Source organism: Papio anubis, chromosome 8, assembly GCF_008728515.1.
Source record: "Papio anubis isolate 15944 chromosome 8, Panubis1.0, whole genome shotgun sequence".
In the NCBI taxonomy this organism is placed as follows: Eukaryota; Metazoa; Chordata; class Mammalia; order Primates; family Cercopithecidae; genus Papio; species Papio anubis.
The window spans coordinates 23595032-23612268 of NC_044983.1; the positions used below are offsets into that span (position 1 = coordinate 23595032).

Below are 17237 nucleotides of genomic sequence, written 5' to 3' on the forward strand. Positions count from 1 at the left end.
CTAAACTCTCTGAGCCCCAGTTTCCTCATTTTAAAGCAAAGCCAATACTAACTACAATCCAAGGTTCTTACGATGGTTAGTAAAAATATCTGTGCACATATCTAGCACAAAGCCTGCTCCTGGTCTTTTTGGAGAAAGAATGGTGGCAATGCTATCTGACCAGAGGACATGGGAACAAGAGTCCCATCTCCAACAGTCTGTGTACTCCACTGTGTTTCTTAAAATCAAACAGATCAAGCAGAAGAACACTCTTACTATTTTTAGGTCTCAGTCCCAACCCTCAGTGTACACCACGTGGACAGATTGCATGGGACCAGAAGGAGCACTGGACTAGGAGCCCTTGGAGGCCCCCTCCTCCTTACCTCCAGGTCTCACTTGGGTTCCACTAAACTTTCAAAGGGTTTGGAGACAGTCAAGGGAGGGAACTTCTTTCCAAGTGGGAGAAAGCCTTGGCTGTGGCCCCACCTCAACTTCTGTAGAGTATAGTCAAAGATAAAGTTATAATCCCATAGAAACTGGAGCTGAATCAGCTTTTTCTGGCTGGACTAGTAGTGTGGCTATTCTGCTTGTGGGCAGATGCAGGGTAGGGGTGCTGGAGAGCCTGAGATCCCTGCTGTCAACAACAGACACTTTATCTCATCTGCCCTCCCATCTGCCACCTGTATACACACCTGGAGGGCTCCCTTTTTTGGGCTTACAGTACCCCTTCCCCGGGAGTTCTGAATTGGAGAAAGATTTAACCAGGTATGCCACTTCACTCACAACACAGCACTTTATTATGGAGTATGTGCAACTTGGTGTAAGGATTTCTGAAATTCACACAATTTACAGGTATTTCATGGGTTATAAATTTTCAATGTCAGAATTATACTCAAGCCATGTTAGTAATGCCTTCTGGCCCAATAGATTTAAATCTTCTTCTGCCCAGTTTCCTCTTCAATCAGACTTTCCTGAAAAATATATAACAAATATATCAAGACTGACTTTACCAGCTGAATTTCATTACATTTTTGACATTTTAGTTTCTAAAATATCAGTCTAGAAGGAATTGGTCTGTTTGATTTTGTACTCCAGTTAGTGCTAGAGAGACATGATAAATTGGGTTTGTTGTTTTTTTGTTTGAGACAGAACCTCACTCTGTCACCCAGGCTGGAATGCAGTAGTATGATCTCAGCTCATGGCAACCTCCACCTTCTGGCGTCAAATGATTCTCGTGCCTCAGCCTCTCTAGTAGTTGGGATTGCAGGCATGCATCACCACATCTGGCTAATTTTTATATTTTTAGTAGAGACAGTTTTGCTGTGTTGGCCAGGCTGGTCTTGAACTCCTGACCTCAAGTGATCCACTTACCTTGGCTTCTCAAAGTGCTGGGATTACAGGCATGAGCCACTGTGCCTGGCTGATTGGGTCTTTTTAAGCTACTTAATATACATAAAATCTACATTAGTAGTTTAAGAGTGAGTTGTGAGGAAGGAAGTGAAAAAAAGTCTGGTTATTTACTTTGCTATTAAACCAGTCTTTGCTTCAGTTTCTTCATAATGTCATGTTTGGCAAATTTCACTGCTTGCCAGTTTTGTAATGCAGTAAGCAAAATTAGAAAAAGAAAGGAAATAGTCTGGGAGTGGTGGCTCACGCCTGTAATCCCAGCACTTTGGGAGGCCAAGGTGGGCAAATCATAAGGTTAAGAGATCGAGACCATCCTGGCCAACATGGTGAAATCCCGTCTCTACTAAAAATACAAAAATTAGCTGGGTGTGGTGGCACGTGACTGTAATCTCAGCTACTCGGGAGGCCGAGTCAGGAGAATCACTTGAACCCAGGAGATGGAGGTTGCATTGAGATGGGATTGCACCTCACTCTGGCCTGGCGACAGAGTGAGACTCCGTCTCAAAACAAAAAAAAAAGAAAGTAAAAGAAAGGAAGTAATGATATCTGCCCACTTTTTTCTTTGTCCGTGGGTATATTAAGTTGAAGTCACTGTAGACAAAATTATAGCTTATTTTTATATATGATTTATTTGGGCTTACCGAGCTCCTAGGCATAACTGATAATTAACTGTAATGCCTTCTGATTGCCACAAATAAGTGGACAATAGAGATCAGAGAATATCCACATCAAATCCAAGATTCAACTTAAGTCAGGCAGAGTGGCTCACACCTTTAATCCCAGCACTTTGGGAGGATCACTTGAGGCTGGGATTTCGAGACCACCCTGGACAACACAGACCCTGTCTCTACAAAACATTAAAAAATAAAATCAGCTGGGTGTGGTGGCAAGGGCTTATAGTCCCAGCTACTAGGGAGGCTAATCTAGTCTCAAGAATTACTTGAGCCTAGGAGGTTGAGGCTATGGTGAACATTGATTGCACCACTGTACTGTAGCCCAGGCAACAGAGCAAGATCCTGTCTCAACAAATATTTTTTGAAAAAGATTCAACTGATACATTCAATTCTCTTTATACTTTTTCATCAAAAACCTAATAAGATTAGTGTATTTCCACTTTGGGGGGTGGAATTTGGAGGTGGTTATAGTCCTATCAGGAAACTGGAAATCAAATCCATCACTCTCTAAATTATAAATTTAGTAGTTTGATATTTTTCATCCCAAAGGAGAAAAAAAAAACCCATCTAGAGTAGTGTTTCTCATGTGTATATTCCCCAGGGTTCTGGAAAACCATGTAAGATAAAGTGCAGTTGCGGGATCAGGTGGAGGGCTGTGGAGGAGCCTAGAGAGGAGTAGTCTAGGCGGTTTGCTGATTTTACGTGAACTGAAACGCAGCAGTGGGAAGAAATTTGCTTTGTTGGTTATCCCAAAAGCTAGAGCCAGGATTAACAGATAAAAGTTACAGAGAGATTTCAATTCAACTTCAGAAACAAACAAAAAAACGTTTCAGCCCCTAGTGCTGTCTAACCACTGACTGGGATTGTCATGAAACACAGTCCTACCACAGGAGGTAACACAGAAGTCAGGAACGTAAGCCCCGCAGTGGCTGGGAGGTGGCTGTCCTGAGTGATTCCCAAAGGCCTATCCACCTCTAGAGCTCTATGTTATGATCATGGTATGATCACTTTAACTTACCAGAGCTCCTTTCAGGTCTTGGAGGGGAGAACGTGGCTGGTGCATGGTGCATTCGAAGTGCTGGGTTTCTGCCAGTTGACCAACCTCTTTGACTATCTGAAGAAAGAGAATGTGATTCTTTGAGATGGAGATAAAGAAATGAAATGGTGTTTTCCATTTCCACCAAAAAATCGTGGAGAGTGGGGTCAAGGGGGATGTGGGGCTGAGGGGGACTGGGAAAGTTGCAGGATTAGCATAGGGACTTTAAGGACACAGATCTGCCATCTGACATTTCTACAGAATGGCATGGGGATCTGCAAATCATGGATACAGTAAGAAGATATCATATTTTCCCCTTAAAGATGACAAGAGGGAGGCGTTTTGAGCCTCATGAGAGTCAGTATACCCCAAAAAACAAACCCCAAGAGTTTTTTAGAGTTGTAAAAAGGGTTGGTTTTTATTTTCTAGGTTTTACTAAATATGTCATAGTTAAATGAGATTTGCTTCATGTATAACCTGCAGAGAAGAGGCTTCAGATTCTGGGTCTTCTTTAATACTAAATTATCTTTATTATTTCTCAGAAAAGAGATAATTCCTTCCAATGATAATGAAATGATTTAAAATTTTTTCCTTTCTCAGCCCTACGTTATTTTTCGGGTTAATCAGCTAACATAGATGGCTTCTTTCCTTACATGACCCTGATGAGTGGTCGTATTTTATAAATAAAAATCCTCCCAGCACTTTGGGAGGCCAAGGTGGGAGGATCCCTTGAGCCCAGGAGTTCGAGACCAGCCTAGGCAACAAAGGGAAACCCCATCTCTATACAAAATTTTAAAAATTACTTGGGTGTGATAATGCATGCCTGTGGTCCCAGCTATGCAGAAGGCTGAGGTGGGAGGATCACTTGAGCCCAAGAGGTCAAGGCTGCAGTGAGCTGTGATTGTGCTACTGAACTCCAGCCTAGATAACACAGTGAGACCCTGTCTCAGAAAACAACCCCAGAAAACAAAAAAGCAAGTACCTCACGTTAGTGTTGGTGCCAGTTCTATCATCTAATCTATATGAAATTAAATCAGCATGTTTTCTACTACGTTATTTTATCATCTTGAGTTTGCTAATTCCTGTATTCTACCAGTCTCCAACTTTGCTTAAATGCCCCTACCAGTGAAAAGAAATGATAGGGCATGCATCCCTGATAAGGATACTCATTTATAAATTATAAAAATGTACTGATCTAATATCACAGATATTTTTAAAAGATGAAATGAAAAACACATACAAAGTTCTAACGTTTTCTTTCAAAATCCCAAAGAATCATCTTCTGATACAGACCTTGACCCTATCGCATTGTTTCTAATTCCTTTAGCAATCCCATACACTCAGAATGTGACGTGCTATCTCACACTTGTTGCTATTAATATATTCTTTTGGAATTTTTCCAGCTCTTTGTTTAGCCCCTGTCTGAACCGAAAGTAGGAATGGGACTTCTATTTTGTAAGTGCCTTATCTCAGCTGGAGTATCTAGGGTACAACATCATAGAATATTGCCATTGGGGCTCATCCTGAATGTTTAATATAGTTAAATTGAATCAAATTGCTATGTCTTATTTTGAAGCTGAGAGAAACTTACCTCTTGGAAAGAATCCATCAAATTTTCGGCATCTCTCTTTCCTCCAGGACGCAGTCCATAGGACCAGTGCTGGCTGGAGCAGCCCTCCACACACAGAGTCAGCAGAATAAGGCCAGCTAGGAGTTTTGGAATTGGCTCCATTCTAAGGCACATGAATGCACAATCAAATTAGACGCAGACAAGGTTGAGTAGAAACTAAAAGACCTCTTTAGTGAAAAAGCTAGCATCTATATCACTAACCCTGCAGAAGACAGAAGTCAGAGTCACAGTTTTTATACACAGACACTGAAACTCACAGACACCTGCTGGCTTGCCTTGAGTTCCTTAGCCACTGGGGACAAAATGAGTACTTAAGCTCACATGTTCAGGATCTTTTTAGTACTAAAACAGTCTATACTTTTATTTTTATTGTTTGGTTATCCAAACCCCGTAATTCATCCCTTATCAAGTTCACCATTTTGCCGTAACATTTTCCCCGTCGTGGATTGGTCTTCACCTCTTTCATTCCTGAGATAAAGAGAACTGAGCCATCTGTTAAGGAAAGTAGCTCCTACTAGAAATCTCTGGCTAATATAAAATTGGTTGACATTAAATGGCTACCCCATGGTACCAATGACATTTTTCTATTTATCCTTCAGTCTTCCTAGCGTTACTGCTGGCTGGACCATCTGTGGCTCAGGACTCAACACTGTTCAAAGTAGTTAGTCCGCGACCAAATGCCTTCCTAGCCAAGGGGGCCTCTAATTTTCTAATGAAATGTGTCTCCAAGTTAATTTTCATTTGATGGGAAAGAGGCTAAAGACTAAATCAAACACTGGTCGATAAGCTGTGGGATTCCCCAAAGCCTGGATCTCTATGGCTGGTGCTGGCAAGGACAGTGAAGAACAGAACATCATTAGATACCGTCACACCTGGATTTAGCCCTTGGGCTGTCAAATGCCCTGTAGACATACAATAGCATGCAATCTAAAAAGGAAAAACTCGTGCTAGAAATAATACAAAGCCTTTTACCTGTTTAGAGGCAGAGAGCCAAAAAGATCCCAAGCTTCCCTTGAAGTAGGTTGAGTATTGTGACTTTTCTGTTTTCCTATCTTCCTTTTTATAGGGAATTTTTCCAGGACATTGAAATGTTTCCTGCTGGTAAATTATACTGCACATGGACTATGCTTTTTTTTTTTTAATGGTAATTTTAAAAAATCCTCACAGAAAGCCCTTTAATGGTGTATGTAATTGGAACACCCCCTGGTGTATCTGTTAAATTTACTTAAGTGCAGCCATTAAAACCTCAGCTAAAACTGTTATAGCTGAGGCCACAATTCAAAGAGATTAAAATCCAACTAGGTTGGATTCCCTTGAGGAAACCAGCAGACCTATCGAAAGTTCAAGGAAAATAGATGTCTTAGATTAAGTGAAGTCAAATGCATACATAACTTCCACAAAGGAGGCTACACAATAAATATAGGACATTGAGTCAGGATGTCTGGGCGCTTCTGGCTCTTGGATTCTTCATTTGCAAAAGGAAGGGTGTAGACTAGATGGACTAGATGATCACAGAGTTGCTTCCAATTTTAAAAATCTGATTTATAAATAAGTGACACTATATACCAAGTTCATGTAGGATCCTAAATCAGTGCGTGTTTGAAAATTCCCTCATCTACCCATCAGGTTCCCTGCTTGATTTATCTTGAAAGCCTAGTTCTAAAGCATCAAAAAGGCAAGAAACCTATACCAAGAGCAAGACCATATTGAGCAGACTTACATCAACAGACCAACTCATTTCAGTTGATGCTTATTGAGTTAAATATGCAAATCATTGTTAAGGGCAGTGGGAACAGAGAGATGAGAAATTATAGTTATTTAATAAATAGCACATGTATAAGAGCACTCATTACAATAGCCCTGCAAAGTGGGTATCATTATCCAAATTTTATAGATGTTCCACCCCAGAGGTGCAACGGTGGACATGTTATTTACACAGGACAAGCATGTAAAACACACACACACACACACACACACCCATTACTCTTAATTACATTTATTTGAATACACATGGTTGTCTTCCCCTAATTTACCCCTAGGCTGAAACCTATAATAGTCAAAGATCCCATCTTATTTAAATCTCTCTTAAGAAACCCCTGGCATTTAGTCAGCATTCAGTAAGTACAGGTTTGAATGAATGAATGAACGAAGGAATGAATAGAAAGCAAAAACCTTTTAACCAGGTAAGGCTTAATGCTGCCTCTATTTCTGCATCAAAGATATACTTTATCTGACACAGAATTAAACTTTCATGTATAATTGGCTGTAAATCCTGTTATGTTAGCTAAACTGTAAGATGGCTAACAAATATAACTGGATATTTGTTCATTTTACAGCTGGGATTGGCAATTTCCCCGCAGGTAGGATGCTAAACCCATCAGTCATTGCCCAGTCTCCTCTGGAATAACTACATTTGCAGGGATTTCAGGGTAAAGAGAAATGGTGTCTTATCTAAGCAAAGTCCCTTGCTTTGTCCAGCCATCTGTGTGGAGTCTGTCCAGTCCTCATGATAGGATAGAGAAGGGAGTACACTTTAAAGTATAATTGCAAATGGAGGAGAATTTAAACATAAAACGTAAGTATTTGACTTTGTTCCATTTAAATTATTTCCTTTAGACACTTTGACTCGTGTCATTCTGACATGAAGAGTGGAATCTCATTGCACTACAGTATACAAGTAAGGACAGACCATTTTTCAGCAAGAGTTCATTATGGTTGAATAGTGCTAGTTTAAATTGTCCAATTGATTTGTATTTGCTGAGAGATGTGCATCTAAGTATTGCTGAAGCAGAAAATGTGGTCTCTGGATAGGACTAATGAAATGGGAGTTAAGACTTGTGACGCCTATTGTCCGGTGAATCACTTATCTCTCGATTTCTTGTAGGTTATTTCTAACAGTTGAGATTAAATTTTTGAAAAATGCTTTGAAATTATTAAGATGAATACAGCAATACCATATTAACATTCTCTAGAGGGTGAGAATATATATATACACACACACATATATATATAAAGGAGAGTTTATTAAGTATTAACTCACACGATCTCAAGGTCCCACAGTAGGCTATCTGCAAGCTGAGGAGCAAGGAAAGCCAGTCCGAGTCCCAAAGCTGAAGAACTTGGAGTCCGATGTTCGAGGGCAGGAAGCATCCAGCACAGAAGGATGTAGGCTGGGAGGCTAGGCCCATCTAGACTTCTCACGTTTTTCTGCCTGCTTTATATTTGCTGGCAGCTGATTAGATGGTGCCCACCCAGATTAAGGGTGGGTCTGCCTTTCCTAGCCCACTGACTCAAATGTTAATCTCCTTTGGCAACACCTTCACAGACACACCCAGGATCAATACTTTGCATGCTTCAATCCAATCAAGTTGATACTCAGTATTAACCATCGCAAACATGGTCTATGAATTCATTAATATGCTGTATGTCCTTAAAGTCTCCATTAGCACTGTCTTAGGTCACACAGATCTCAAGGCAAGAGTCAACTTTGTTTTGACTTACTTTCTATATCACCAAATAGGTTATCAAACCACGATGTAATTAATGAGTTTTTGATATTGAATGACTAACTTAAAACCATTTAAGGATTCCATGGTTAGGTCAATTTACCAAAAAGTTAAATATAATAAATTGGGTTTAAATAATTGGATTTTATAGTTGTCATATTTTTTCTAAATTTGAAAGAATGGCTTTAGAGAAAAAACTGCTTCATCAACATCAAAACACCTCAAAATTATTACAGCAATGATTTCATAATCTCACTGAAATGACAGATGAAAAAAATCTTTTCTTGCCCTAATGTAAAATCTCAGCAGGAAGCACTTAAGGTTAACTCCTGCTGACATGTCTAATCAGGTTGTAAAAGGGTTTCAGAGAATTAATCCTTGGATAAGGTGCATTATACTGAAATAATGTAACCACTTTTCTTTGTAGTAATGAATCTTTTAATTTTAAAGGTAATTCTTCCTTGGGGACTTAGTGCAATTCTAAGTTTTTCCATATATTAAAGATGATTTAAAGTTGACATAGGGCAGATTTACAATACACATAAGAGTCATAAAATGAAATGGAGAAAATATTCCAAGTTGATTTATGATTGAACCCTTCATAAGAATAATGAATTTACAACATTTTCTACTAGAATCTCCTTGAGACTGTAGTTGAAAGAACTAGACTACAATAGATAGTATTGCTTAGGGAGTTACTTGAGTACCAAATTTTACTAATGCAGATAATCTAGCTAGCTTACATTTAAAACCTTTTTCCTGTCATCCCAACAACTGTATTTTTACCTATGTGTACAGACATGTTTCCTCTCTAGGGTTAATGGAAGTTTTACTATTTTGACGGTTTCCTCCCTCCTTAAAATTCTCTATCCTAGTTATCAGGCAAAAAATGTTTTGGGGCATACTATTTATCCAGCCTAATAAAGCTAACTGGTAATATTCATCACCTAAAGAGTGATGAATTTAACACAAACAAATTAAATGAATTATTGGGGAGGCAGTCTTTTCTTTTGTTCAGAATTCATAAGGTTTGTGTTGTTAGCATGGTGTGTTTTTTAAAAGAATGATAAAAATAATCATGTTTAAAGAAATAAATTTAATGGTACTTTCAAAAAGACTAATCCACAACAAATTAAGTTATACTGTATTTCCTTTGTTACCCAGAACCACAGGGCTGGTTGTCAACAGATATTGAAGAAATGTAAGTAAAATACGGAAAGTGATGATTTTCAAAAGGAAGAGAAGAAACTCCTTTTCAACACTTTATATCATTTATTAATGCAGTATACATTAGATCTAAAATCTGCAGTTTCTAAGCACACCATGTTTAGATCTTTCAGATCCTTCTGCAGTTTTAGGTTATTTCTACAGAGGTACCTTTAAGTGAATGAATAACACATTCTATAATTCCTGAAAATATAGTACAGAGTGAAATGATTTAAATATAATTTAGGCACATATTGATTATGAAAATAGATTATCTCTCAATACAATACTTCTCTGTCTTGGTAAAAATAATAAAGCAAAGAAAATAATTCATTTCTGAAGTTGCTTTCCTTCACCTGTAAAGGTCTGATCTCCTCCCACTATGCATATGTACCCTTTACTGTTAAGGAAAGCTTTGCATATGTAGATATACAAGAATAAGCTACGTAAATACTAAAGATATGTCATTCTCCCAAAGGAGACACAGGTGGTTTTCAATGATTCCTTGCCTCATGTTGATGAGTCTGTAGAATTCAGAACCCATTTGGACACAGCTAATATCCCTGCTCTTGGGGTAGAAATAAGGACACCAGGTCATTGGTAGGGAGGTACAGGCCCTTCCTCTGCTGCTGCAGAGAGATAATGACTCAAGAAAATTGGGCTACAATTTGTTTAGAACATATATATATATATGTAGAAGAATCACAGGTGCTGACTGATTGGTATTACACCTTGGACCAGCCAAATGCCTTTATTTTTACTTTACATATATTTTTTGGTGGCTGTAATCAAATGTGTGTCTAAAATTCCTCATTCCCCACTGTAGGGTTCTAGCTGCAATTATATTACATTGCCTTTTAGCAGGCAACTCTACCATCTTCATTCATATATGCTTTGATTGCAGTAGCTCTGGATTTAGTATCTATTTCTAAGCTGGCCCTATGTCAACTATTCGGTATTTGAATTAAATGAATATTAATGATGCACCTTGGTTTTTTGGTTTTGAAGTGTCTTCCTATCCTTGTGATGATTGTATGAGAAAACTAGGCTAACAGTGTAAATAGAATTGCTTGGTCTGGTGTTGAGTGGAACTTGCCTAGAATGAAATTCTGAGAAATTCTCACTTATAAGTGTTGTAGTGATAGGTAAGTGCTTCCTCCATCCAGAGTCCCACTGTACCTTTGGAATGACAGTGATGTACAACGACGTCTTTCTTTCCACTCTGTCTCAATCAGTAAGAACTGGATATTACTTTAATTTAGCTACTGTTTTGTCCTAAAAAGTAAACATTTTAAAAATGAACCTGAAAAGAGTCTTAGGGAATCTGATCTCACCATATTCATGTGGTGTGACAGGTATTTAAAGAGGGGAGGGATCACTAAAGCTATTTATAAACCTGAACAACCTTTTCCAAGTTTTCATAAAGTTTTAACAATTTAAATATCCATACTGCATCTAGGTATTCAATAAATATAATTGCATATGTTGTGCTTTCCATAAATTAAAATCCTCAAATGCATCTCAAACCAAGATGGTATTTCCACATCATGCCTATTTAAAAGCAAATATAATAGATACTATTCCTGGTCATAAAACCAGGTAAACCCCCCTACCCCGTTCAAAAGGCAGCAATATCTAGTTTCCCTACATCTATTAAATGAGTGCTTTTCTGTTAAAAATCAGAAAATGGAAAAAAAGTCAGTTTTTTCCCTTATGCACCGCTCAGAACAAGCATAATCCTCTAAATGTTTTTTTTTTAATTTCCTTACAGTGTTATTTCTTCTAGACAACTGAGTGGGTGGAGAAAGAAAAGTGATAAGGAAAACATTTTCATCTTGTATATCTTCCTCCAGCCCCTAAAATTCTCATCTGACACTTTGTGACATGTGTAGTGGTGTCAGCATCTCTTCAAATATAGCTCCCTTCACGTTGGACCCTCTCAGGTTGGCTTCTTGAAGATCACACCCAGACAGATCACAATTCTGCAAGATGAAAACAATATTCACGTAATTCATGTGGAGATTTCAGGCCTTATCTGTTTCTGCTCAAAACGATTTCTGGGGCAGATTAGGAAAATGTTCCTATACAATAAAGCTCATTTAATTTCCGGAAAACTGATGATACACCACCTTAAATTAAGATGATATTCTATCTGTATTTGTTACCTCTAGTTAATGTTCAGGCTGTATATGTATAAACAAAGGTTAAAGAGGAAGCATGTCCCTTGTTCTTGCATATTTTAAAATGAGACATTGAAAACAGGGGTCCCCAACTCCTGGGCCACAGACTGATACTGGTCCATGGCCTGTTAAGAATCAGGCCACACAGCAGGAGGTCACCAGTAGATGAAGCTTCATCTGTATTTACAGCCACTCCCTGTATGGCTCAAGTTACAGCCTGAGCTCCATCTCTGTCAGATCAGCAAGGGCATTAGATTCGCATAGGAGAGTGAAACCTATTGTGAACTGCACATGTGAGGAATCCAGGTTGTGTACTCCTTATGAGAATCTAATGCCTGATGATCTCTCACTGTCTCCAACATCCCCAGATGCGAATGTCTACTTGCAAGAAAACAAACTCAGGGATCCCACTGATTCTACATTATGGTGAGTTATATAATTATTTCATTATATATTACAATGTAATACTAGTAGAAATAAAGTGCACAATAAATGTAACGCACTTGAATCATCCCAAAACCACCCCTGACCCTGGTCTGTGAAAATATTGTCTTCCACAAAACCAGTCCCTGGTGCCAAAAAAGTTGGGGACCATTGATTTAAAATACAAAATGGATTCCAACATAATAAATAAATAAATATATATACACACACACACAAACAAACAAACAAACAAAAAAAACGGAGTTTTGCTCTTGTTGCCCAGGCCAGAGTGCAATCTCGGCTCAGGGCAACCTCCAACTCCAGGATTCAAGTGAGTCTCCTGCCTCAGCTTCCCGACTAGCTGGGATTACAGGCACTCACCACCACACTCAGCTAATTTTTTGTATTTTTACTAGAGACGGGGTTTCACCATGTTGGCCAGGCTGGTCTCAAACTCCTGACCTCAAGTGATTCACCCACCTTGGCCTCCCAAAGTGCTGGGATTACAGGCATGAGCTACTGCGCCTGGCCCCAAGGTAATAAATATTATCAAACCAATTTTACTATGATCCAAGAACAGTAACAACAAAAGGAATGAGATGGGGGGAAGACTATTTTTCTTTTAATCTGAAAAGATTTTACTTAATCAAATTGTGTAATACATTTTTCCATTCCCTAGCCCTAGTATTTTTACACCAAGGAACTGCCTTTCTTTTTAAAGCCCCAAAGGTATGTATGTAATACAATGAGTTTTGACAGATGTACAAAATAGTGTAACCACTGCAATTTGAAGCTGTTTCTTAATTTCTCTTGAGATCACGGAGCGGTAAGATAGAGATTCCAGTTAAGTCCCTGGATATGATACGGGACAATGGTTAGAGAGAAGGGTGACTAAATGTAACCTCTTAGGAGAACAAATGTCAGCAGCTCACCCCTCAATAGTCAACCTGATCAGTCTTTGCAATCAGTTAGACAGAGGGAGGCTTTTGCTGCTAAGCCACTCTGAGTACATAAAACCAAGGAAAATAATATAATCTTAGGTGAAAGTGATGTAATAAATAATAAATAATTGTGTTTGTGATAGGATTATAATCTTAGGCCAATTCTTTTTGCCTTGAAGTTGAAAGGGGTCTGCTACTCTGCTACTGAGAGCTATCAAGAGATCTAGGCAAAAATATTAAGAAAAAAAACAGCAAGCTAAATTTTGACATACTGTTCTCTGCTATCCAATTTATACCAGATTTCATAGCTACAAGCCACATGTGGCTACTTAAATTTAAATGAGTTAAAATTAAATAAAATTTAAAAATCAATTTCTCATCTGCACTAGCCACATCTCAAGTGCTCAACAGCTATATATGGCTAGTAGCTACTATACTGAAGAGCACCGACATAGAACATGTCCCTCCTGCACAAAGTGCTATTGGATGGTGCTGATGTAGACCTATCAACAGCTATCGAGTCTGCTAGCTAAACTGGCAAATTAAGAAGACATACAAATACAATTCTTTGAAAAAGATGACTAGGCAAAATTATAATCTCAGGCTGATAAACCAAAAAACATATGGTTCCAATTTTAAATAGACTTCCTGAACCTGATTTCAAACCTGGATATCATTTAAATTTCTCAAGTAGTTTAAGAAGTAATCTAGCCCATTTAGTTCTGTTCAGAATTAAATTTTATGGAAAATACAAACATTAGATAATGCATCTATCAAACTTATTTACTTGAGAAAAACTTAAGGAAAAGGAGAGAAATGAAATCAACTTAGTCTGAATGCCAGATGAGTCTTCCAATCCAGTTTTACCAACCAACTACTTTGTTTTGATTTCAATACATTTTGCATGAGATGCTTAGTAAGTCTAGAGTAATAAAAACTCTTAAAATGTTGGTGAACTCACCTCTAAATCAGTTCCTGCCAGAGTTGCTCCTCTGAGGTTACAGTTCTTCAACTTTGCATTTTTTAAGGTAGCCACTCTCAGGTTAATTCCTGTCATCTGACTTCCTTCCATATCCACACCTTTCAGATTAGCACCTACAGTGAACACATTCTGGGAGTAGTTTAACTTAAAAATATAGTTATCTACCTTCAACAAAACTGCAAGATGACTTAATGGAGGTCAATAATGACAGTCTCTTTTGACTTTTGGAAATGAATCTAAAATCTTGTCTCTCAATGAACTTATATATATAAACAGTTCACTGATGAAAGAATGCTTTCATTGATACTTTTGAGGGAAGAAATTTAGTTCTGTCTTATGATGGTTAGCACTTTCATAATATGCCTCTACAGGTTTATGATAATGAAGGTTAAGTAGTCTCCTAAATATACAAGTAAACAAAGTGATCAGTCACAGATAAAACAGTAACAAATTAAGAAACAATAAATTAAATCTTAAAATGATTTTTATAAACTCCCTGGCTTTATGTAAAAGAAATTTTTCCTTTTGGTCAGTGTAAGAATATTTTATTCCATTTGAAAGTTTAAGATGTTGATATTTAATTTTCCAATTAAAACTTTATTAAATATTTGAGGCTTTATTTTTTCTGAGTCCTCCGTTTTGATTAGCATTTGGCTGAAACCAAATGGAGGTATCTTACCGCTTTGGAAGTTCTCCAAATATGATGACAGAAGAAACCTATTCCCTACAGCTATCCTGTTTCACCCTTAACAATTATTTTCCAGGGCTTTTTCCTTTACAGTCTGCTTCCTCCATAGAATAGGTATTTACAGAAAGGATCTCACCTTCTAAATTGGCTTTAAGACCAGAAGGATCCTCAAAATTACACAGTTTCAGGGATGCTCCTTCTGCATTAGAACAGAGCATCTTGACTCCCTGGAGATTTGCACACTGCAAAGAAAAGAGAAAAGTCCTGGTGGTAAGGTTCATAATTTTGTTCAAATTAGCTCAAACAGTAAAACAAAAAATAGAAAAGGGGAAAAGGCTCAACTCAACACACTCATAATCAATTATTTTCTGTTTACAATAAAGGCTTTTCTAATCAAACGCAGTAAGAAATGGGAACATTTGAAAGAAATTTTTTTTTAAAGAACTGTTTTTAAAAAAATAAATGCAAATTAACAATAGCATGCTCATTTTACATGAAACATAATGGTGTAGATAAAGAAGTTGGGAGAGTCAGAACTATGACGTCTCTATCTCTATTTTTATAAACACACCTATGCATGACAATGAAATAGTCAAAATGTATGGGTAAGGAAGGCATACACTTGTTAGGGGTATGGATATTCTTATTACTATGGGAATCTTAATGTTCTAAGTGAAATTACTGATATTCTAAGATGCTACTACTGCCTTCAAGTCAGAGGTCAGAATACGAATGCCAGCATTTAAAGGCATTATTTAGCTACAAAACACTAACAAGATGCTTTTTGGGTCTTTCTGCACCAACCATGGCTAAACATTAGCAACCCTGAGCAGGCACATCACAATGCATAATGCAAGGCAGAGAGTAAAATGGTAGAAAATATATGTTTTAAGGCTGTTTTGTTTTGTTTTGTTTGAGACAAAGCCTCACTCCGTCACCCAGGATGGAGTGCGGTGGTGCTATCTCAGCTCACTGCAACCTCTGCCTCCCAAGTTCAGGTGATTCTCGTGCCTCAGCCTCCTGAGTAGCTTGGATTACAGGCATGCACCACCACGCCTGGCTAATTTTTGCATTTTTAGTAGAGACGGGTTTTCACCATGTTGGCTAGGCTGGTCTTGACCTCAAGTGATCTACCTTCCTCTGCCTCCCAAAGTGCTCGGTTTACAGGCTTGACCCACCTCATCCAGCCAAGAGTTTTAAATTATGTTCATTTATCTCAAAGAGTTTTTGACAAACTTTTTTTTTAGGGCTTAACACAAACAAAGATGCCTCTCGACATTCCACTATTTAAAGACCAGGTCCTTCAAACTTTTTTTTGATGCTAGTCTTTTTCCTGTTTTGTTACTAACCTGACCCTTCATGATAAGACAGAATAAGAACAGTGAAAGTAACTAAAATGCATATTTGGTAGATTTTGTTACTAGCTCGGATACACGGCTTCATGGAGAAATAAGCTGCAGCTAATGAGTAAAACCCAAATTACAATAATTCAATAAATGACTACCAAAAGCAAGATGGTATTAATTCAAAAGACATACAGACATGGGCCTTGGTGGTAAGGAACTTAAAAGTTGTTAAAAATTAATAGATTTCATTGTTGGTCTGCATCTACCCTCTAACTTCAAATAAACACAGGTAACTGTCATGAATACATACATATACATACATATAAATATACACATATACAGAGAGAGAGGGAAAAAGCCACTGAGATGTTAACTTCCACAAACTGATGCATACCATATTTATTTCAAAATATCTATCAAATAATTCTTGAGCAGTAACATTTTCCCATTCCAGAAATGAGGTTGAATAGATTTCAAGGTTCCTTTCAGTTTTACCTTTATAATTTGCTGAAAATACGAGTCCTGACAAAGTACAGTATATTGAGGAGATCAGGAACTAATTCCAAGATTTAATTTCTTTTTAGTTGCTAAACCTTACAGGTCTATGTTTAATAAAGGATATCAAACCTGTAAAACCAAATTCATTTCACTTTCAGACCCTTTAGTCTTATATCAACATAATAAATTATCTGTTTTCAAGTAAAAGTTCCCATAAAAGACAGTTATAATTCCTGTCTCAAAGGCTCTTTGAGACTGTTCAATAGACTAAACATTTACTTTTCTCTTGTAGCCTAAAATGATACTTACGTCAAGCACTGATCCAGAAAGATCAGCTCGTTCAAGATTTGCACAGCAAAGATTTGCATGTGCAAGATTGCAGCGGCTTAAATTGGCCATTTTGAAGTTAATGTATCGAAGGTCCAAACGAGAAAGATCAGCACCACTGAAGTTCAAACCCTGAAATAAAAAAGCACAAATTGTCACCATAATTAAATCGTCTGTTTGTATTAAATTTACTTACTATAGCTAACCACCAAGTTTTTTTTAGAAGCAATTGACAGTTCAGTTACTTGGAGTTTATTACAAAACATGATCAAAATGGACTTAGATACATGAAAGAAGTGTCCTTAAATAGGTTCCTCATAAAAGAAACTCTATCAACATATACATTAGAATATAGCCTGGCTATAATTCATTTATGTGTAGAAGTTTCTAAAGAGGTATCCCTGTTAGTCCTAT

General features: G+C 37.6%; 2 protein-coding genes and 1 long non-coding RNA gene across 8 annotated transcripts in view; 1 reads left to right on the forward strand and 2 right to left on the reverse strand.

Moving 5' to 3' along the window:
- Nucleotides 1–753: 753 nt before the first annotated feature.
- Nucleotides 754–7810, reverse strand: GNRH1 (gonadotropin releasing hormone 1). 2 transcript variants are annotated; one of them, XM_021942152.1, is made up of 4 exons: nucleotides 7767–7810; nucleotides 4688–4829; nucleotides 3079–3174; nucleotides 754–950 (listed from the first exon to the last, which is right to left on the reverse strand). In XM_021942152.1, the coding sequence occupies exons 2-4, from the start codon at nucleotides 4826–4828 to the stop codon at nucleotides 909–911; spliced, it is 279 nt and encodes a 92-aa protein (XP_021797844.1). In that variant the 5' UTR covers nucleotide 4829; nucleotides 7767–7810; the 3' UTR covers nucleotides 754–908. The 2 variants fall into 2 exon arrangements, with proteins under 2 accessions (XP_021797844.1, XP_009210982.1); XM_009212718.4 differs by having other exon boundaries at nucleotides 4688–7785.
- On the forward strand, nucleotides 7287–16902 carry LOC116276343. Its single transcript, XR_004185780.1, has 4 exons — nucleotides 7287–7403; nucleotides 9397–9433; nucleotides 11987–12044; nucleotides 16789–16902. It is a non-coding gene; the product is annotated as an uncharacterized LOC116276343 (long non-coding RNA).
- The window catches only part of KCTD9 (potassium channel tetramerization domain containing 9), a 30213-nt gene continuing 21623 nt past the window's right edge, over nucleotides 8648–17237 (reverse strand). For 4 of the 5 annotated variants that reach the window (XM_021942146.2, XM_021942148.2, XM_021942149.2 and 1 more), the window contains 4 exons: nucleotides 16806–16955; nucleotides 14789–14894; nucleotides 13944–14077; nucleotides 8648–11420 (listed from right to left, as the gene is read on the reverse strand). In XM_021942146.2, coding sequence (XP_021797838.2) covers nucleotides 11304–11420; nucleotides 13944–14077; nucleotides 14789–14894; nucleotides 16806–16955 — 507 coding nt within the window. In that variant the 3' untranslated portion in view covers nucleotides 8648–11303. Of the gene's footprint in view, nucleotides 11421–13943; nucleotides 14094–14788; nucleotides 14895–16805; nucleotides 16956–17237 lie in introns of those variants that run through there. The other variant, XM_021942147.1, reaches the window with a different exon arrangement.

Coding starts and splice junctions, on each gene's coding strand:
- GNRH1 (XM_009212718.4), bottom strand. CDS start 4,840: ATGTGCCTTAGAATGGAGCCAATTCCAAAACTCCTAGCTGGCCTTATT. Junction 3,175..4,687: donor TGATGGATTCTTTCCAAGAG/GTAAGTTTCTCT, acceptor CTCTTTCTTCAG/ATAGTCAAAGAGGTTGGTCA. Junction 951..3,078: donor AAGACCTGAAAGGAGCTCTG/GTAAGTTAAAGT, acceptor TATATTTTTCAG/GAAAGTCTGATTGAAGAGGA.